The sequence below is a fragment of the Rhinoraja longicauda genome, chromosome 18, assembly GCF_053455715.1.
Source record: "Rhinoraja longicauda isolate Sanriku21f chromosome 18, sRhiLon1.1, whole genome shotgun sequence".
NCBI lineage: Eukaryota > Metazoa > Chordata > Chondrichthyes > Rajiformes > Arhynchobatidae > Rhinoraja > Rhinoraja longicauda.
Genome location: NC_135970.1, coordinates 38,630,717 through 38,652,682, shown reverse-complemented (window position 1 = coordinate 38,652,682; position 21,966 = coordinate 38,630,717). Strand labels below are relative to the sequence as shown.

Below are 21,966 nucleotides of genomic sequence, written 5' to 3'. Positions count from 1 at the left end.
GGGGTATGGGGAGAAGGCAGGAACGGGGCACTGATTGAGAATGATCAGCCGTGATCACATTGAATGGCGGTGCTGGCTCGAAGGGCCGAATGGCCTCCTCCTGCACCTATTGTCTATTGAAGGCAGACACAAAATGCTGCAGTGATTCTGCGGGACAGGAGAGAAGGAACGGGTGACGTTTGGGAAGGGTCTCGACCCGAAACGTCACCTAAATATTGGTGTTGACGGGCCAAGGTTCACACAGGACCAGCAAGCCAAACATCACCACAATCAGGACTGGTGACAAGGCCTGGATTATGGGGGGGGGGTGGGGGGGGGGGGGGGGGGGGGGGGGGGGGGGGGGGGGGGGGGGGGGGGGGGGGGGGGGGGGGGGGGGGTGAGAGGGACAATGTTGCAGCATCAGCAACAGATTACAACAAATTGGACGAACAGGGTTAATCACGCATCAATGGTCATACAGACCTGCTTCCACTGGCTTAGTCTTCTGATAAGCTGGCGACAGCCCGTTCTATATCGTCAAAGTAGGCGGCACTCTGTAATCATCAGAACCTTCGATCATTAGACGCTGAGAGAGGGGGATCTTATTGAAACATATAAGATAATTAGGGGGTTGGACACGTTAGAGGCAGGAAACATGTTCCCAATGTTGGGGGAGACCAGAACAAGGGGCCACAGTTTAAGAATAAGGGGGTAGGCCATTTAGAACGGAGATGAGGAAGAACTTTTTCAGTCAGAGAGTGGTGAAGGTGTGGAATTCTCTGCCTCAGAAGGCAGTGGAGGCCAGTTCGTTGGATGCTTTCAAGAGAGAGCTGGATAGAGCTCTTAAGGATAGCGGAGTGAGGGGGTATGGGGAGAAGGCAGGAACGGGGTACTGATTGAGAGTGATCAGCCATGATCGCATTGAATGGCGGTGCTGGCTCGAAGGGCTGAATGGCCTACTCCTGCACCTATTGTCTATTGAGATAGGGAGAGGGGGAGTGGGGGAGAGGGAGAGAGGGAGAGAGGGAGAGAGGGGGAGAGAGGGAGAGGGAGAGGGAGAGGGAGAGGGAGAGGGAGAGGGAGAGGGAGAGGGAGAGGGAGAGGGAGAGGGAGAGGGAGAGGGAGAGGGAGAGGGAGAGGGAGAGGGAGAGGGAGAGGGAGAGGGAGAGGGAGAGGGAGAGGGAGAGGGAGAGGGAGAGGGAGAGGGAGAGGGAGAGGGAGAGGGAGAGGGAGAGGGAGAGGGAGAGGGAGAGGGAGAGGGAGAGGGAGAGGGAGAGGGAGAGGGAGAGGGAGAGGGAGAGGGAGAGGGAGAGGGAGAGGGAGAGGGAGAGGGAGAGGGAGAGGGAGAGGGAGAGGGAGAGGGAGAGGGAGAGGGAGAGGGAGAGGGTCACAACTGGCTGAGATATGTGAAGAGGTTCGAGGTCAGCTTGCATCTACAACCTGGCTTCATCCTCTCCCGGGAGATCATGTCGTTTGGAGAGCCGCTCGATCAGTGAGCTCGTTAGCACGACTAGCGTGCGACAGACCGTAGGGCCCAGCAGCTTTGTCTGCCCGTGGTCGAGTCTGCACTCAATGCGAGCACTAATAAAGGCAGCCCTGGGGTAAACAGACAGGAGCAGCACATGCCGTAGAGTGCCGCAGTGTGGAAACAGGCCCTTCGGCCCAACTTGCCCAAACCCACCAACGAGAGGATTTCAGTACAGGAGTAAAGAGGTTCTTCTGCAGTTGTACAGGGCCCTGGTGAGACCACATCTGGAGTATTGTGTACAGTTTTGGTCTCCTAATTTGAGGAAGGACATCCTTGTAATTGAACCAGTGCAGCGTAGGTTCACGAGATTGATCCCCGGGATGGTGGGACTGTCATATGAGGAAAGATTGAAAAGACTGGGCTTGTATTCACTGGAGTTTAGAAGGATGAGAGGGGATCTTATAGAAACATATAAAATTATAAAAGGACTGGACAAGCTAGATGCAGGAAAAATGTTCCCAATGTTGGGCGAGTCCAGAACCAGGGGCCACAGTCTTAGAATAAAGGGGAGGCCATTTAAAACTGAGGTGAGAAGGAACTTTTTCACCCAGAGAGTTGTGAATTTGTGGAATTCTCTGCCATAGAGGGCAGTGGAGGCCAAATCACTGGATGAATTTAAGAGAGTTAGATAGAGCTCAGGGGGCTAGTGGAATCAAGGGATATGGGGAGAAGGCAGGCACGGGTTACTGATTGTGGATGATCAGCCATGATCACAATGAATGGCAGTGCTGGCTCGAAGGGCTGAATGGTTTCTTCCTGCACCTATTTTCTGTTAGTCCCAGCTATACTAGTCCCACCTGCCCGCGTTTGGCCCATATCCCTCCAAACCCGTACCATCTATTAACCTGTCTAACTGTTTCTTAAATGATGGGGTAGTCCCAGCCTCTCCTCCCTCCTCCGGCTGCTCGTTCCATAAACCGACCACCCTCTGTGTGAATAAGTTACCCCTCAGTTCCCCATTAAATGTTTCCCCCTTCACCTTGCACCTGCGTCCTCTGGTCCTCGATTCACTTACTCGAGGCAAGAGGCTTGCTCACCTTGTCCATCCGGTCCTTCTGCACTCCGTATTTACCCCCGAATCCCTTCGAGTAATCTGGAACGAGAGATGGGGAGGGTTAGCCTCACTGCCCCACGAGATATTTGGGGACAACCGGAGTGACCATGCATTACAAAGGCGGCAGCCAAACTAGATGCAGGAAGGCTAGGTTTGATTAGCTCAGCCATGAGGGGAAAAGAAAACAGATATGCTGCCGGAGAATATTAATCCATCACTTGGTTTTTTGCGCCTTTTGATGTCGATAAGGAAAGTCAGTGGTGATACATCAGGAGGGTGAATGAGATGCTGAAGTGAGTTGCTTTATTGCCTTAGACATGCTTAATCAGGCTTCAAAGAGGCGCTGATGGTTTGAATGGGATAAACATATACATGCAAAAAATTAGAATCCACAGATAAAGACAGGACAATGACAATAAAACGCTCCAATTTACCACACAGAACCTTCTCGGCGCCTCTTGGACATGCTAGGAGCCTCAGGGGGGAGAGGGCAGTGGGGCCTCGTGGGTCAGTTGGAGGGAGGGAGGACGACAACCGTGAGGGAGGGAGGGAGGACGACCACCATGAGGGAGGGGGGTAGAACAATGGAGGACCGCCATGTGGGCGGGGGAAGAACAGTGGAGGATCCCGGCCTGGTGGGGACTTGGATAGAGTGGACGTGGCGAGGATGTTTCCACCAGTGGGAGAGTCTCGGACCAGAGGGCACAGCCTCAGAATTAAAGGACGTTATTTTACAAAAGAGATGAGGAGACATTTCTTTAGTCAGAAGGTGGTGAATCTGTGGAATTCTTTGCTACAGGAGGCTGTGGAGGCCAAGTCAGCGGATATTTTTAAGGCAGAGATAGGTAGATTCTTGATCAGTATGGGTGCCAGGGGTTATGGGGAGAATGGGGTTACATAGATCAGCCATGATTGAATGGCGGAGTAGACTCGACGGGCTTAATTCTACTCCTATTCCTTTTGGCCTTTTGACCGCCGTGAGAGAGGGAGAGGGGAGGGAAGAAAGGATGAGGTTGGGGGGGGGGGGGGGGGTAGTTTGTAACTTTATCAGCGCCATTTACGTAGCCACTATTTGTATACCTTGGGTAGGCAAGCAAAGAATTTCACTGTGCCTTGTCACATGTGACAATGAAGTATTCCATTCCATTCCATTGACTGTTGGTCCCTAAACTAACCAGATGGTGACTTAGGGAATACATTTTTAACCCAGAGGTAAAAAAAACCTCTTGGCTTTATTCTGTTCCACACTCCTTGCCCCCTCCAGAACAAGATAGTGCGAGGGTCACCAATGAGGTAGATAGTAGTTCAGGACTGCTCTCTGATTGTGTATGGCAGGATGATTCAGTTGCCTGATAACAGATGGGAGAGGTGGTGTCCCTGAATCTGGAGATGTGCATTTTCGCACGTCTGTACCTGATGGGAGAGGGGAGAAGAGGGAGTGGCCGGGCTGAGACTTGTCCTTGACTGTGCTGCTGGCCTTGCCGAGGCAGCGTGAGGTGTAGATGGAGTCATGCAGGAAAATAACTGCAGATGCTGGTACAAATCGAAGGTATTTATTCACAAAATGCTGGAGTAACTCAGCAGGTCAGGCAGCATCTAGGAGAAAGGGGACGTCACCCATTCCCTCAGTCCTCGATGCTGCCGTGACCCGCTGAGTTACTCCAGCATTTTGTGACACCTTCGTACTGTAGATGGAGTCGAGTGGAAGCGTGAAGCAACGTTAATCTGCGCTGCCAGGATTCAGATCACTTGGCAAGGCAAGGCAACGGGGATGTCGTGTGTTACAGGCGTAGGGCCCCGTTTCCACGCCGTGTGACCCCAGCTGCCGAGAAGGCCTGTGCTGGAAGGTGGAGCATCTTTTCATCAACCCAAGAGCATCCTGGCCATGGCCCCTGCCTTGTTGAGACTCGTGCTTGGACAGCTCCTCCTTGTATTCGAAGCCCACCGCAGATTTGTCCTGCTTCTCTGTCTCAACACCGTACTTCCCGCCGAAACCTCTCTTATAGTCTGCGAATCCACAAGCAACCAAGACAGCAAAACAAGCCAAGTTAGGTCAAACATTCAGCACCACTAGGAACAGCAGGTGCCGGTTTACAAAAGCCAACACAAAGTGCCGGAGTAACTCAGCGGGGCAGGCAGCGTCTCTGGAAAACATGGATAGGTGACGTTTCACAAAGCGCCGGAGTAACTCAACGGGTCAGGCAGCATCTCTGGAGAACATGGAGAGGTTCTCTTCTTCAGGCTGATTGTATGAAGGAGGCGGGGTGAGTGGGGGGGGGGGGGGGGGGTTAGAAAGCTGGGGGAGAGGTGAGGGTCGGACAAACCCTGGCAAAGAGTGATAGGTGGATACACGCAAGGGGAGGGTTTTGATTGTCGGATGGCTGGACAAAGGCCAAAGATGACAGGAGAAAAAAAGTGTGTGGTCAGGAGAAAGGTTGACAGGGTAGGAGCAGGGTTCGGAGGCGAGGAAACTTCTTCAGAAGAGGGGCCCCGTCCCAAAACGTCGCCTATCCGTGACCCACGAGATGTTGCCTGACCTGTTGAGTTACTCCAGCACTTTGTGCCCTTTTCTTTAGGTCAAACACACGACAGGTTATAAAAGAGAACAACAACAATAACAGGACGGTACAAAAACAGATTACTTGAAATAAAACTCATTGAATTTGTCTTAGTTTTAAAGTTAGAAACATTCGGTTAAATGGCAACATCTGAAAACACCAGTTAGTACCAAAACACCGTGTCGACATCAAAGCTCCAACCGTGGCAAAAAGACACGTTCAACTACCACGACACGCACGATTAAACGGTTAGAGGTGAAAAGCACAAAGTCTGACTATCCCTGTCCTCGTGGCCCGCACAGCAGAACGCTCAAGCACCAAAGGCAATGGTCAGAGGAATCAAAGAGAGGGCAGAAAAATCAATTTGAAAGCACGTATCTATATATTACCAAAACTCTCATCTTGTAGGTTTGCTTGTTTTCAAAATACAGCCAAAATGGTACACGATAGCACAACAATTTTAGGCCCACCTTACTCACCATTGCCCCGCGGTTCAAACGATTGTTATATATTTAAAACTTATTCACTTTTTAAACTTTAAAAATCACTTTTTAAACTTTACTAAATCCCTTTTTAAACTTTACTAAATCCCTTTTTAAACTTTACTAAATCCCTTTTTAAAAACAAAGATGGCCGCCGCATCCGCACGTGCGCAGTTGGGGGAGGGTTGCCGCTCGGAGGGGGGTGGGGGGCGTGACCCGCCCGAGTAACGGGAGTGGCGGCCAATGAGGGGGGGTGAGGAGAGGTCTCCTGCTGCCGGCCACTGCAACGGTCGCTCCCTATCCCCTTGCCCGCCCCCGGGGGAGTTTTAAGGGGGGGTGGGGTGGGGGTTGAGGGGGGATGGAGTGGATGAGTGTCGTCGGTTGGGAGAGGGTTGACGGGCCTGCATGAGAGGTTTGGACACGACCAGTCCACGCCCTTCTAGTATTAAATAAAAAGATGGAAATGTTTCAATGCTCAGCGTGTCTGGCATCAATTGTGGAAAATTAAACACAGTTAATGTTTCAGGTCTGGCAGAAGTCACAGATCTGAATCCTCGCCATAGTGCACAGAACTGCACAGAAACAAGCCCTTCAGCCCAACCCTGTCCATGCCAACCAAGATGCCCCATACATGCAAGACTGGGAACTCCATCCACGACCTGTCCCACCCCAGTCATTCCTTCCTATCCCCGCTCCCGTCAGACAGAAGGTACAAAAGCTCAATAGTGCGCTCCAACAATCTCAGGAACAGCTGCCTCAGGAACGCAGTGGAGGCCAATTCTCGCAATGTATTCAAGAGAGAGCTAGATAGAGCTCTTAAGGATAGCGGAGTCAGGGGGTATGGGGAGAAGGAAGGAACGGGGTACTGATTGAGAATGATCAGCCATGATCACATTGAATGGCGGTGCTGGCTCGAAGGGCCTCCTCCTGCACCTATTGTCCTTCCTCACGTTAGGATACAGTCCGATTCACCACTACCCCATTCCGGACATTGTATGTGGGACTGGTGTGTAACAATGCTGAGAAGTATACCCCTCACTCTGTATCCTCCCATCTGCTCATCTATTATACTCGAGTTTGATGTGATTGTGTTCAAGTATAATATTATCTGATCGAATAGCCTGCAAAAAATAAAGCCTTTCACTCTACCTCATAAAAACAGGGTCAATTAAATCAATTCAGCGCAATAACAATTTAAAAGATACCTGGGAGAGGGGTACACGGATAGGAACCTTCTGAGAGGGACATGGTCAATTGTGGGCAAGTGGGGACCAGGTTGGTTGGTGCACCCGGGTCAGCATGGGCAAGTTGGGCCAAAGGGCCTGTTTCTGCACTGCATGACTCTGTGACTCCACAAGCAAGTTGGGTTAAGTTAAGGGCGGCACGGTGGCGCGGCGGTAGAGTTGCCGCCTTACAGCGAATGCAGCGCCGGAGACTCAGGTTCGATCCTGACTACGGGCGCCGTCTGTACGGAGTTTGTACGTTCTCCCCGTGGGTTTTAGATTTTTTTTTTAAATTTAATTTTTTTTTAAACATTTTTTTTAGAGATACAGCGCTGAAACAGGCCCTTCGGCCCACCGAGTCCGCGCCGCCCAGCGATCCCCGCACATTAACACTATCCTACACCCACTAGGGACAATTTTTTAAAACATTTACCCAGTCAATTAACTTACAAACCTGTACGTCTTTGGAGTGTGGGAGGAAACCAAAGATCTCGGAGAAAACCCACGCAGGTCACGGGGAGAACGTACAAACTCCGTACAGACGGCGCCCGAAGTCAGGATCGAACCTGAGTCTCCGGCGCTGCATTCGCTGTAAGGCAGCAACTCTACCGCTGCGCCACCGTGCCGAGATCTTCGGTTTCCCCCCACACTCCAAAGACGTACAGGTATGTAGGTGAATTGGCTGGGCAAATGTAAAAACTGTCCCCAGTGGGTGGAGGATAGTGTTAGTGTGCGGGGATCGCTGGGCGGCGCGGACCCGGTGGGCTGAAGGGCCTGTTTCTGCGCCGTATCTCTAAATCTAAATCTAAGTTTATTAGTGTTTGTTTAGGAATGAGACTTCAGCAGGGAACTTGGCAAACGGGTTAAACCTGCAGGAAGGATGGGCGGCAATTCATTCCTTTCTATTTGTCAAGTCCTCACTAAAATGACACCCTCGGCAGACTTGTGTCCGATTGCAGAGTGGGTTTACAGAAGGCACTTTTGCGGGGGGGGGGGGGGGGGGGGGGAATAAATAAATAGTAACAGTGCGGGGCAAAACCGACTGAAAGATTATTTCACTCAAGAGATTTGTCCCTGCAGGGGAAGCTGTTCTGGAACTGCCTGAAAGCAGGACTGGCAGAAACAGTAAACCAGGGCTTTCAAACGGGACGATAGATACAAAATGCTGAAGTAACTCAGCGGGTCAGGCAGCATCTCTGGAGAAAAGGAATGGGTGACGTTTTGGGTCGAGACCCTTCCTCAGACTGAGTTGTAAAAGGGAATCGCAGAGATGGAATGGAGCACTGGGGCAGGACGCGCTGCAGTAGAGTTGCTGCCTTACATCGAATGCAGCGCCGGAGACTCAGGTTCGATCCTGACTACGGGCATCGTCTGTACGGAGTTTGTACGTTCTCCCCGTGACCCGCGTGGGTTTTCTCCGAGATCTCCGGTTTCCTCCCACGCTCCAAAGACACACAGGTTTGTAGGTTAATTGGCTTTGGTAAAATTGTAAATTGACCCCAGTGTGTATTATAATGTGTGGGGATCGCCGGTCGGCACGGATTCGGTGGGCCGAAGGGCCTGTACTGTGCTGTATCCCTGAACTAAACTAAACTAAACATACACTCCTTGGACTCTAATTAAATCTAGTTCGCTTTTACTGAATTGGTTTGGAATATGAAATGCGTGGAAAAGAAGCCATTCATTATGGAGATTAAAATAAAATGACATTTACTCTTCTAGAACGGCTGGAACAGGCGGCCGTCTTTGATGTAGCTACATCGATGAATGAGGGAGAACAGGGCTCTGTGGTTTTGCGATCCCGACTAAAGCCCTTTATTGTCAAGTTTCCGCCAGCTTGCATTTTCATTGCCAGCATTTGCTAATCAACACCAGCTGCTTTGTTGTCTGTTATCCCGGTAATCTTCCTCGCCAACCCCTGGGCTGATGTCCAGCCCTGGGAGAGGAATCTGCTTGCGTCACCACTGCGCGGTTCATCGGGACTACGCCGCTGGACGCTAAACTAGCTGAACGCTGGAACAGCAAAAGCTTCACCCAACAAAAAGGCCTCAGTTAGGTGACAACTAGAGTGCTTCCTGTTCCAAACCCCAAACCCCAAACCTTGCCATTGCTGAACACAGTAAACCCTCACAATAGTTTAAGAAAATAACTGCAGATACTGGTACAAATCGAAGGTATTTATTCACAAATTGCTGGAGTAACTCAGCAGGTCAGGCAGCATCTCAGGAGAGAAGGAATGGGCGACGTTTCGGACTGAGGCTGAAGAAGGGTCTCGACCCGAAACGTCACCCATTCCTTCTCTCCTGAGATGCTGCCTCACCTGCTGAGTTACTCCAGCATTTTGTGAATAAATACTCACAATAGTTTAGTTTAGTTTAGAGATACAGCGCGGAAACAGGCCCTTCGGCCCACCGGGTCCACGCCGCCCAGCGATCCCCGCACATTAACACTATCCTACACACACTCTGGACAACTTTTACATTTACCAAGCCAATTAACCAACATACCTGTACGTCTTTGGAGTGTGGGAGGAAACCGAAGATCTCGGAGAAAACACAGGCAGGTCACGGGGAGAACGTACAAACTCCGTACAGACGGCACCCGTAGTCGGGATCGAACCCGAGTCTCCGGCGCTGCATTCGCTGTAAGGCAGCAGCTCTACCGCTGCGCCACCGTGCCGTGATGGACTTCTACACAGCGGATTCCCATTATAGCGGACTGAAGCTGCCGTTGCACCATCCCGTCCACTTCCGCCAACTGGCGGGAGCCTACGCTCATGGGAGCGAGCGAGCGGCATCAGTACCGGGCCCGTCCCTGACGCACAAACTCCGCACAGACAGCACCCGTGGTCAGGATGGAACCCGGGTCTCTGGCGCTGTGAGGCAGCAGCTCTACCTGCTGCACCACCGTGTCCACCGTTTGTCTTGGCATCTTACTCGGCACAGACATCGTTGGCTGTCGGGCCCGTCTTGTGCTGCAACACTCCATGCTCTACGTTCTATCCCAATGACCAAATCCAGGTGCTGAAACATTTCAGGAGCTTTAAAGCATTTTAAGCAGATTCCTCAATGTCTCGTATAAACCCCCTTTAGCTTTCAATGGCGGGGGCCATTCTCACCGGTTTTCACCCCTCACCCACTTTATCCCTTTGCCCAGGTCTATGAATGTCCTGAGTTACAAACCCTGATGCTGTACCGGGCTGTACCGAATCATTCCCATGGTTGTACACTCCAACTTCACAAGTTCATGGGGGCTAGGAGCAGAATTAGGCCATTCGGCCCATCACGTCTACTCTGCCATTCAATCATGGCCGATCTATCCCTCCCTCTCAACCCCATTCTCCTCCTGCCTTCTCCCCATAACCCTCGACACCCATACTAATCAAGTATCTGCCAATCTCTGCCTTAAAAATATCCACTGACTTGACCTCCACAGCCGTCTGTGGCAATTAATTCCAGACTCACCACCCACCCACGAAAAGAAAATTCCTCCTCATCTCCTTTTCTAAAGGCGAGTCCCTTCATTCTGAGGCTGTGCCCTCTGGTCCTAGACTCTCCCACTAGTGGAAACACCCTCTCCACATCCACTCTGTCCTGCCCTTTCACTGCTTGTTAAGTTTCAATGAGGTCCCCCCCCCTCATCCTTCTAAACTCCAGCGAATAGAGGTTTATTCAAACGCTCATCATATGTTAACCCAACCATTCCTGGGGTCATTTTGGTAAACCTTAAATGACCATCGATCGGGCTGTTTCACGCCATGTCTTGTGCGTGCATGCGTGTTGGGGGCCAAAGAAATTGCAAATCAAAACTCCGGCGACATTAACACATCCACTTTGTCCAGGCCTTTCACTATTCAGCGAGGTTCCCCCCCCCCCCCCCACACTCCCCCTCCCCCTTCTGACCTCCAGTGAGTGCAGGCCCAGTGCCTTCACACACATGGAGTCATAGGCTTCACTGCGGCATCACCTTTCTGCGATTCGTGCAACTGTGTGGTCTCCTGGTGGTCCCAGCCAAGGGCGTTTTTGTCTTGTCGATCTGTCTGGACACCAAACTTCCCTCCGAAACCTTTCACGTAATCTAGTGACATCAAACGCAGCTGGGTTAGTACAAAAGCAAATTCCGGTTCTGTCCCAATACACACACTCACCCCACACGCACGCTCACGCCCCACACACACTCACACCCCACACACGCACACCCCACACACGCACACCCCACACACCCCACTCACCACACACAAACACACCCCACACACACACTCACACCCCACACACGCACACCCCACACACGCACACCCCACACACCACACACAAACACACCCCACACACACTCACCCCACACACACTCACACCCTCACACACTCACCCCACACACACTCACCCCACACACACTCACCCCACACACACACACTCATCACACAAGTACACACACAAAAACAAACATATATTACAGTTCATTCGAGCGCGCTGCGCCCACGATGTGATCACAACAGCACACCACCAACCTTTCTGTGACTCGTGCTTCTCAGTTTTCCCATGGTACTCGAAGCCAACAGCACTCTTGTCCACTTTATCCTTTTCCACTCCGTACTTGCCACCAAATCCTTTGGAATAATCTACAGCAAAACAAGGCCTCTTGTTAAAGCAAAGCAAGAGAATTACATTGGACACAAAACGCCTCACGGGCTGCAGATTCACTGAGGCCCATTGAAGATGGCAGAGGTGATAGATGGTGGAGAGGCAAGGAGCCACACCCTGGGGGTGATGAGTTCCGGGGACTGATCCGGGCCACAGAGGCCGAGCAGTGGTCGTGGGAGACGAGGGTTGTCGTGTACAGACCGAGGGGTCGGTGGAGTGGGCCGAAGGGCCTGTTTCCACGCTGTAGCTCGAAAGTCTAAAGTCCGCTGAGAGCACACGGCAATAATAATCAGGTTTCAACATTGCATCAACACGCACACAGTTCTCCAGTCTCAAATCCCAACACTGTACCTTTCTGAGATGAGTGTTTGGCGGTCTTGCCTTCATATTCAAAACCCACAGCAGACTGGAAGAGACGAGAAACGAGACATTACCTCACACAATATAAACGCAAGGAACCGCAGACGCTTGTTAATTTAAAAAAAGACGCAAAGTGCTGGAGTAACTCAGCGGGTCAGGCAGCAACTCTGGAGAACGTGGATGGGTGACATCTTGGGTCGGTCATCTCGTCAGACTGTCCATTGAAAGGTTCCCGACCCGAAACGTCACCTATCCACGTTCTCCAGAGATGCTGCCTGACCCGCTGAGTTACTCCAGCACTCTGTGAAACGTCACCTATCCATGTTCTCCAGAGATGTTGCCTGACCCGCTGAGTTACTCCAGCACTCTGTGAAATGTCACCTATCCATGTTCTCCAGAGATGTTGCCTGACCCGCTGAGTTACTCCAGCACTCTGTGAAACGTCACCTATCCATGTTCTCCAGAGATGTTGCCTGACCCGCTGAGGTACTCCAGCATTTTGTGTCTTTAATTTCTTCCCACAATTTGCAGTGGGAATATGAGTATATCTGATTCAAGACTTCAGGTAAAGTGGTCATGTGACTAGTCAGAAAGCTGTCGGTGCCAAATAAGAACAGAAATTTGTTGGAAACACTCAGCTGATCAGGTAGCATCTGCGGAGAAACAAACAGGAATAAGACGGCAGAGTGCCATCGACCCAGGTTCCATCCTGAGCCAAAGACGTACAGGTTTGTAGGTTAATTGGCCTCTGTGAAATTGGCCCCAGTGTTGAGGGAGTGGATGTGAAAAACAGGACAGCTAAGAACTAGGATGATCGATGGTCAGTATGGACGTGGTGAGCAGAAGGGCCCATTTTTAACGCTGGGTCTAAACTAAACATTTGGAGATAGTCGTCAGAATACCAACAACACACCCCATAGTTCGCTTAGTGCCATGGAATCACCATCAGCCCTCTTGGCCAGGAGATGGGGCATTAGTTGAACACCCCGACTGAACGATAACTCCTCCGGCGCTGGACGCTGGTCCTGCAGCGGCTGACTTGCCGACAGACAGGCACGGTGGCGCAGCGGTAAAGTTGCTGCCCGACAGCGCCAGAGACCCGGGTTCGATCCCGACTACGGCTGCAGTCTGTACGGAGTTTGCACGTTCTCCCCCGTGACCTGGTGGGTTTTCCCCGGGTGCTCCGGTTTCCTCCCACACTCCAAAGACGTGCAGGTCTGTCGGTTAATGGGCTTCGGTAAAGATTGCAAACTATCCCTAGTGTGTAGTATAGTGTTGGTGTGCGGGGATCGCCGGTCGGCGTGGACTCGGTGGGCCGAAGGGCCTGTGTCCGTGCTGTGTTTCTAAACTAAAAAAAAAACTAAACCTGCACAACGCCCTTTAGAAGGTCACGGCATCGTGGAAGCTGAAACAGGCCCAACTTAGCCACGCCAACCAGGTTACGTCCCACTAGTCCCACTTGCCTGCCTGCGGTTCATATCTCTCCCGTACCTTCCTGTGTGTTTGCGCAAAGTCAATCACAGGCAAGTAACCGCATCCATGCTGAACAGTCAGGTCACACTGAACACACATTAAAAAACTCTGAAGAGGGGTCTCGACCCAAAACGTCACACATTCCTTCTCTCCCGAGATGCTGCCTGACCCGCTGACTAACTCCGGCATTTTGCGTCTACCTTCAAAACTCTGCGGGTCGTTGACCCCATTTTATAACCCAAGAGTTATGGAGATTGGAAGCAATTTGCTGCCTGTTGTCGGGCAACTGAACCATCCCACCGCAACCAGAGGGCAGCGCTGAACTACTATCTGCCTCATGGGTGACCCTCGGACTATCCTCGATCGGGCTTTGCTGGCTTTACCTTGCACCAAACGTTATTCCCTTATCACTTATCAATACTCTGTAAATGGCTCGACTGCAATCACGTATTGTCTATCCGCTGACTGGATGGAACGCGCAACAAAAGCTTTCCTCGCTCGGTACACGTGACAATAAACTAGACTGAAAGTGAAAATGTATCATGTGCAGGAAAGGGCGCGATCAACTTGGCATCATGCGTGTACGGAGATTGTGGGCCGAAGGGCCTATTCCTGTGCTGTGCTGCCCCACGTTCTATAAAATGGCCGCAGGATCAATTAATTACAGGCGGGCGGCTGGAGTTCTTGCCTTGTCCACCCGGTCCTTCTGCACGCCAAACTTCCCTCCGAATCCCTTCACAGAGTCCGTCTGAGAACAGTGCTTGGAAAGCTTAGTAATGTACTCGTGCCCGACAGCTGACTGGAAAGACACAAGGGTTCGACGTTAAAAACAATCGCGTTAAAGACTCAAATAAAAGTGGGAGGGGCAGAGAACGGACAGGTTTCGCCCCATTGTCCCCTTACGAAGAGCACAGGAGGTTTAGCCTCAGTCACGTTGAGTTTAGTTCAGAGATACAGCACGGAAACAAGTCCTTCGGCCCACCCAATCCCCGCCGACCAGCGATCCCCGCGTGCAGCGTAGGTTTACTAGGTTAATTCCCGGAATGGCGGGACTGTCATATGTTGAAAGACTGGAGCGGCTAGGTTTGTATACACTGGAATTTAGAAGAATGAGAGGGGAGCTTATCGAAACATACAAGATTATTAAGGGGTTGGACACGCTAGAGGCAGGAAACATGTTCCCAATGTTGGGGGAGTCCAGAACCAGGGGCCACAGTTTAAGAATAAGGGGTCGGCCATTTAGAACAGAGATGAGGAAAAACTTTTTCAGTCAGAGAGCTGTAAACCTGTGGAATTCTCTGCCTCAGAAGGCAGTGGAGGCCAATTCTCTGAATGCATTCAAGACAGAGCTAGATAGAGCTCTTAAGGATAGCGGAGTCAGGGGGTATGGGGAGAAGGCAGGAACGGGGTACTGATTGAGAATGATCAGCCATGATCACATTGAATGGCGGTGCTGGCTCGAAGGGCCGAATGGCCTCCTCCTGCACCTATTGTCTATTGTCCCCAACAAACTGAGGGACCCGTGGGCTGAGTTATCTCGCTGTAACACTGGAATCAAACAGTGCAACTCAGTGCAACAGGTAAAAAAAAATAAAACAAGACTCTTCTCTGATTCCAGTGAAGGTCAGAGCAGGCTGGTCGGTCCGAGACACATGGACTCCAGGGATTATAGGGTTAAGGACCGAGAGACAAAAGGGGAAGTCAGGTTCATTTTGGTTTATTATTTTACAAACGTAGAAAATAGGTGAAACCAAACGCAGGCTTGGCGATCGCTTCGCTCAACACCTTCGCTCAGTCCGCCTTAACCAACCTTATCTCTCGGTGGCCGAGCACTTCAACTCCCCCTCCCACTCCCAGTCTGACCTTTCTGTCATGGGCCTCCTCCAGTGCCATAGTGAGGCCCACCGGAAATTGGAGGAACAGCACCTCATATTTCGCCTGGGCAGCTTGCAGCCCAGCGGTATGAACATTGACTTCTCCAACTTTAGATAGTTCCTCTGTCCCTCTCTTCCCCTCCCCCTTCCCAGTTCTCCCTCTATCTTCCTGTCTCCACCTATATCCTTCCTTTGTCCCGCCCCCCTGACATCAGTCTGAAGAAGGGTCTCGACCCGAAACGTCACCCATTCCTTCTCTCCTGAGATGCTGCCTGACCTGCTGAGTTACTCCAGCATTTTGTGTTTAGTGTAATCGCTGGTCAGTACAGACTCAGTGGGCCGAAAGGCCCGTTTCCATGCTGTATCTGTAAACTAAAGTGTGTTTAGTCTTCAGCCTGAAGGGTCCCGACCCAAAATGTCATCCATCCTTTCTCTCCAGAGATGCTGCCTGACCCACTGAGTTACTCCAGAAAATTGAATCTATCTTTGGTATAAACCAGCATCTACAGTTTTTTATTATTTACAATAGGTGCAGGAAGAGGCCATTCGGCCCTTCGAGCCAGCACCGCCATTCAATGTGATCATGGCTGATCATTCTCAATCAGTACCCCGTTCCTGCCTTCTCCCCATACCCCCTGACTCCGCTATCCTTAAGAGCTCTATCTAACTCTCTCTTGAATGCATTCCGAGAATTGGCCTCCACTGCCTTCTGAGGCAGAGAATTCCACAGATTCACAACTCTCTGACTGACAAAGTTTTTCCTCATCTCAGTTCCAAATGGCTTACCCCTTATTCTTCCTACACACTGTCTACCCTTGTTTTGGGAAGGGTTGGGTGGGAAAGGCAAATATGTCAAAAAAGCAGATGAAAAACAAAATTGTTTCTTAAAAAACACATCACTGAAGAGATACCGAGAGGTCACTATGTAATCCACACTGGTTTATAGCAAGCAGACCTGTTGTTCCTCTTCAAAAAGACTTCAATTTCTATTGTGTCTTGCTTCACCACAACATTCATGTGTTCCATGAGCAGAATTAGGCCATTCGGCCCATCAAGCTCACTCCGCCATTCAATCATGGCTGATCTCTCATGTGGAATTCTCTGCCACAGAAGGTAGTTGAGGCCAGTTCATTGGCTGTGTTTAAGAGGGAGTTGGATGTGGCCCTTTTTGCTAAAGGGATCAGGGGGTATGGAGAGAAGGCAGGTACAGGTTACTGAGCTGGATGATCAGCCATGATCATATTGAATGGCGGTGCAGGCTCGAGGGGCCGAATGGCCTACTCCTGCACCTATTTTCTATGTTTCTATCTATCTCTCCCTCTCAACCCCCATTCTCCTGCCTTCTCCCCATAACCCCTGACACCTGTACTAATCAAGAATCTGTCAATTTCTGACTTTAAAATATCCACTGACTTGGCCTCCACAGCCGTCTGTGGCAACGAGACCCACAGATTCACCACACCTCTGAGTGAAGAAACGTCTCCTCATTTTTCCTTTCTAAAAGTACGTCCTTTTATTCCGAGGCTGCGCCCTCTGGTCCTGGACTCTCCACACACTCGCGGAAACATCTTCTCCACATCCACCCGATCCTGGCTTTCCGATTACAATCACCAATTGTGGTGCAAAAGACAGACAGACAGTTTACACGGAGATTGTAACGGTATTCCTCCGATACAGAACAGGGGAGAAACATCCGAGACACAAAGAACTGCAGATACCAGTTTACAACAAAAGAAAAAGTGCTACCTGGGCCTTTTTAAAAAAAACCAGGATCGAGAGAACTGGTCCAGCACTGAAACTTGGTTTCAAAGTCCAAATCCTTACCTTATCCATACGATCGTCCTGCACGCCAAACTTCCCCCCGTATCCATGTGAAGCTTTAGGCCCGTCCGTTAACTCTTTCTGTTTGAGAGATTTATGCTCTTGAGAGACATTTTCTCTGAGTTCCTGCAAGCTGAATGAAGCAAGATAGAGAATGGTCAAGATACAACAACACTACAAACAGGAGAGCCAACTCCATCAAACCTTCAGCCCAATGTTTGTGTGAAATCCAGGAACATTTCAAGAGCGTTGAACTGACATGGGAACTCAGCGAAGGTAGACACAAAATGCTGGAGTAACTCAGCAGGTCAGGCAGCATCTCGGGAGAGAAGGAATGGGTGACGTTTCGGGTCGAGACCCTTCTTCAGTCTGAAGAAGGAATGGGTGACGTTTCGGGTCGAGACCCTTCTTCAGTCTGAAGAAGGAATGGGTGACGTTTCGGGTTAACCACAGATTAACCACCCTCTGACTTCTTCAGTCTGAAGAAGGGTCTCGACCCGAAACGTCACCCATTCCTTCTCTCCCGAGATGCTGCCTGACCTGCTGAGTTACTCCAGCATTTTGTGAATAAAAAGTTCTTGATTAGAACGGGTGTCAAGGGTTATGGGGAGAAGGCAGGAAAATGGGATTAGGAGGCAGAGATCAGCCATGATTGAATGGCGGAGTGGACTCGATGGGCCGAATGGCCCCATTCTACTCCCATAACTTGAGAACTGCAGATGTTGGTTTAACCCGCATCTACCTTACTGGTCAGTGAATTCCTACCCCCCCCCCCCCCACCCCGCCCCCTCTTGTAGGAAATCCTGAAAAGCATTGAGGATCTTGAGAGAGTTTAACAAGGAGGACACCGAGAGGCTGTTTGTTCAGACCGGTCGGTGGCCGTAGACTCAGGTCGAACAAAGTGACGTTTGTGATGCTGCAGGTGGAGCAGATGTCTCACGGATGCATTGATCTGGATTCCAACTTCTGTTGCTCAGCCTTCTGTTCCGTTTGTACCTTCTCCCCGCTGCCTCCTCGGTTTGTTCTCACATCCCAGAGACGTTACGGTGTGGGAAGCCTTGTGGCGCAGCTGTAGAACTACTGCCTCACAGCGCCGGAGAGCCTGACGTTTAGATTTTAGAGATACAGCGCGGAAACAGGCCCTTCGGCCCACCGGGTCCGCGCCGCCCAGCGATCCCCGCACATTAACACTATCCTACACACACTAGGGACAATTTTTACATTTACCCAATCAATTAACCTACAAACCTGCACGTCTTTGGAGTGTGGAAGGAAACTGAAGATCTCGGAGAAAACCCACTCAGGTCACGGGGAGAACGTGCAAACTCCGTACAGACGGCGCCCGTAGTCAGGGTCGAACCCGAGTCTCCGGCGCTGCATTCGCTGTAAGGCAGCAACTCTGCCGCTGCGCCACCGTGCCGCCCTTGCAGGTATTCTGTGAGGAGTTTGTACGTTCTCCCCGTGTCCATTTTTCCCCCCCCTCCAGGTGCTGCGGTTTCCTCCCACACTCCAAAGGCAAACAGGTTTGTAGGTTAATTGGCTTCTGTAAATTGCCTTCTGTAAATTGTGTGGGGAGCGGATGAGGAAGTGGGATAACGTAGAAGGAGCATGAACGGTCAGCATGGGCTCAGTGGGCCGAAGGGCCTGTTTCCATGCTGGAACTCCAAACTAAATTAAACACAACAGCTGCAAAATGGGTTTAAAGTCCAGAATTTGTCGTACGTTTAAAGTAGAAAAGGCAGACTCAATCAATCACAATCTTTTAAGTGCCCGGATCAATCGTCATATATAATAAGATAATTAGGGGATTGGACACATTAGAGGCAGATAACATGTTCCCAATGTTAGGGGAGTCCAGAACAAGGGGCCACAGTTTGAGAATAAGGGGTAGGCCATTTAGAACGGAGATGAGGAAGAACTTTTTCAGTCAGAGGGTGGTGAAGGTGTGGAATTCTTTGCCTCAGAAGGCAGTGGAGGCCAGTTCGTTGGATGCTTTCAAGAGAGAGCTGGATAGAGCTCTTGAGGATAGCGGAGTGAGGGGGTATGGGGAGAAGGCAGGAACGGGGTACTGATTGAGTGATCAGCCATGATCGCATTGAATGGCGGTGCTGGCTCGAAGGGCTGAATGGCCTACTCCTGCACCTATTGTCTATTGTCTATTGTCTATTGTCATCTTGGAAATATTTCCTGTAGGAAAGAACTGCAGATGCTGGTTTAAAGTCAAAGGTAGACACAAAATGCTGGAGGAACTCAGCGGGACAGGCAGCATCTCTGGAGAGAAGGAATGGGTGACGTTTCGGGTCGAGACCCTTCTTCGGACCTGGAATAGAAACATAGAAAATAGGTGCAGGAGGAGGCCATTTGGCCCTTCGAGCCAGCACCACCATTCATTGTGATCATGGCTGATCATCCACATGTTAATTTGAGCTGGGGTAGAAATGGAAGATTCAGGAACAACCAAGAATATGATTGAACATTCTCAAATAATTTGTATTCTACCTTTCATATCCCTTTTGGAATGTCCGGAAGTGTTTTACAAGCAAAGGGCTTGTGAGAATGTAGTTGCTTTTGGAACAAACCTGCTTAGAATGTCAGGGAGACAAAGGCTTTTTTATATTGTCATCCCTTTGCCCAGGATAGTCAGTACTCTACGCTCATCCTGCCATTATAAATAAGGCCACGGTTTCCTTTGGAATAGTGTGGTTGGTTGGTGATCGCACACCAGTTGGAGCAATCTCAGTCCACATAGCGGGTGGTGCAGTGTCTGAATACCTCCATTGCAAAACAATTTCAGGATGCACTAATATTGTTGCCAAGTCCAAATCATTCTGCGGTCTCCACTAAACCCTGGCTCTTCCTACAGATTGCAAAGGTGGCACAAGTACCAGACACTGAACATCAATGGGCGGACACACAGTGCGGGCCTAACTGAGAATGGTCTGAAGAAGGGTCCAGACCCGAAACATCACCCATACTTTTTTCCCCCCGGAGAGGCTGCCCGACCCGCTGAATTGCTCCTGCACTTTGTGTCAGTCAGAGGAAGGGCCTCAAGCCGAAACTTCACCCATCCCTATTCACTAGAAATGCTGGCCGACCCACTATCTGTTTTATCTTTGGTATAAATCAGCAGTTGCAGTCCTTTTGTTTCTGCATTGAACGCTCAATCCCTGCTTCCTGCTCGACACACAACGATTCATCCAGGAAGCAGCAAATCACTGAACACTTCCTGCCGCAGAGCCAGGCCGCGATCGGACTTTAGCAAGTTAAACACAAACGGTGAGAAAGGTCACCCATTCCTTCTCTCCAGAGATGCTGCCTGTCCTGACTCTCAGCCCTGACGAAAGGGTCTCGACCTGAAACGTCACCCATTCCTTCCTTCCTTCCAGAGATGCTGCCTGTCCTGACTCTCAGCCTGAAGAAGGGTCTCGACCTGAAACATCACCCATTCCTTCCTTCCTTCCAGAGATGCTGCCTGACCCGCTGAGATACTCCGGCGTTTTGTGTCTGTCTTCGGCGTAGACCCAGCGTCTGCAGTTCGGCAAGTTAACCTGCAACAGTACAGTGACGGGCAGCCTTCCTTGCCACCACTCCTGGAGAAGGGTACTCACTTTATGTGGGCCTGGTGTCCGGATCCTTGCACTGTCTTGGCACCCCATCGCTGCTCTTTCTCGGACAAGTCATTCTGGTTAACAGAAACAGGACAGTTACTCTTCTACCCAGACTAACGTGCAGATCATCGATAGAAAGGAAACGGAAAAACGGTTGTGCATTTAACGTGCATTTCCGCAACAGGAATTGGATAGAACACCAGAGATGATTTAGGGAACACAATAGACAATAGGTGCAGGAGGAGGCCATTCGGCCCTTTGATCATTCACAGCGCCATTCACTGTGATCATGGCTGATCATTCTCAATCAGTACCCCGTTCCTGCCTTCTCCCCGTACCCCCTGACCATTGGTAGAGTTGCCGCCTTACAACGCCAAAGACCCGGGTTCGATCCCGACTACGGGTGCTGCCTGTACAGAGTTTGTACGTTCTCCCCGTGACCGCGTGGGTTTTCTCCGGGTGCTCCGGTTTGGTCCCACACTCCAATGACGCGCAGGTTTGGAGGTTAATCGGTTCGGTAAGGATTGTACATTGTCCCCGGCGTGTGGGATAGTGCTAACGTGCAGGGATCGCTGGTCGCTGTGGACTCTGTGTCCATACTGCATCTCTAAACTAAACTCTAAACGAAATTAATTTCCGTTAAATAGTCCGAATTGGTTATAATCAGTCCTTTGTGATCCGTTTATTGTCACGTGTACCGAGGTACAGTGAAAAGCTTTTGTTGCGTGCTAACCAGTCAGCAGAAAGACATGATTACAATCGAGCATCCACACTGAGCAGATAGACAATAGACAATAGGTGCAGGAGGAGGACATTCGGCCCTTCGAGCCAGCACCGCCATTCAATGTGATCATGGCTGATCATTCTCAATCAGTACCCCGTTCCTGCCTTCTCCCCATACCCCCTAACTCTGCTATCTTTAAGAGCTCTATCCAGCTCTCTCTTGAATGCATTCAGAGAATTGGCCTCCACTGCCTTCTGAGGCAGAGAATTCCACAGATTTACAACTCTCTGACTGAAAACGTTTTTCCTCATCTCCGTTCTAAATGGCCTACCCCTTATTCTTAAACTGTGGGCCCTGGTTCTGGACTCCCCCCAACATTGGGAACATGTTTCCTGCCTCTAAATGATAAAGGGAATAACGTGAATAATGGACAGATTAGACTTTAGCGAGACAGCGTGGAAACAGGCCCTTCGGCCCACCGAGTCTGTGCAGACCAGCACCATCCAACACACTCGGGACCAATTCCAATCTACAGAAGCCAATTAACCTACAAACCCGTAGGTCTTTGGAGTGTGGGAGGAAACCGGAGCGCCTGGAGAGAACCCACGTGGTCTCAGCGAGAAGGTATAAACTCCGTACGTAGAA

The 21,966-nt window shown here is 50.6% G+C and overlaps 1 protein-coding gene across 1 annotated transcript in view; it reads right to left on the bottom strand.

Moving 5' to 3' along the window:
- LOC144602425 (src substrate cortactin-like) overlaps positions 1–21,966 on the bottom strand; it is a 50,696-nt gene that overhangs the window by 8,253 nt on the left and 20,477 nt on the right. Inside the window, 10 exon segments of the mRNA XM_078415539.1 lie at positions 463–502; positions 504–533; positions 2,545–2,600; positions 4,458–4,568; positions 10,791–10,901; positions 11,329–11,439; positions 11,813–11,867; positions 13,983–14,093; positions 16,993–17,122; positions 20,598–20,671. Coding sequence (XP_078271665.1) covers positions 463–502; positions 504–533; positions 2,545–2,600; positions 4,458–4,568; positions 10,791–10,901; positions 11,329–11,439; positions 11,813–11,867; positions 13,983–14,093; positions 16,993–17,122; positions 20,598–20,671 — 829 coding nt within the window.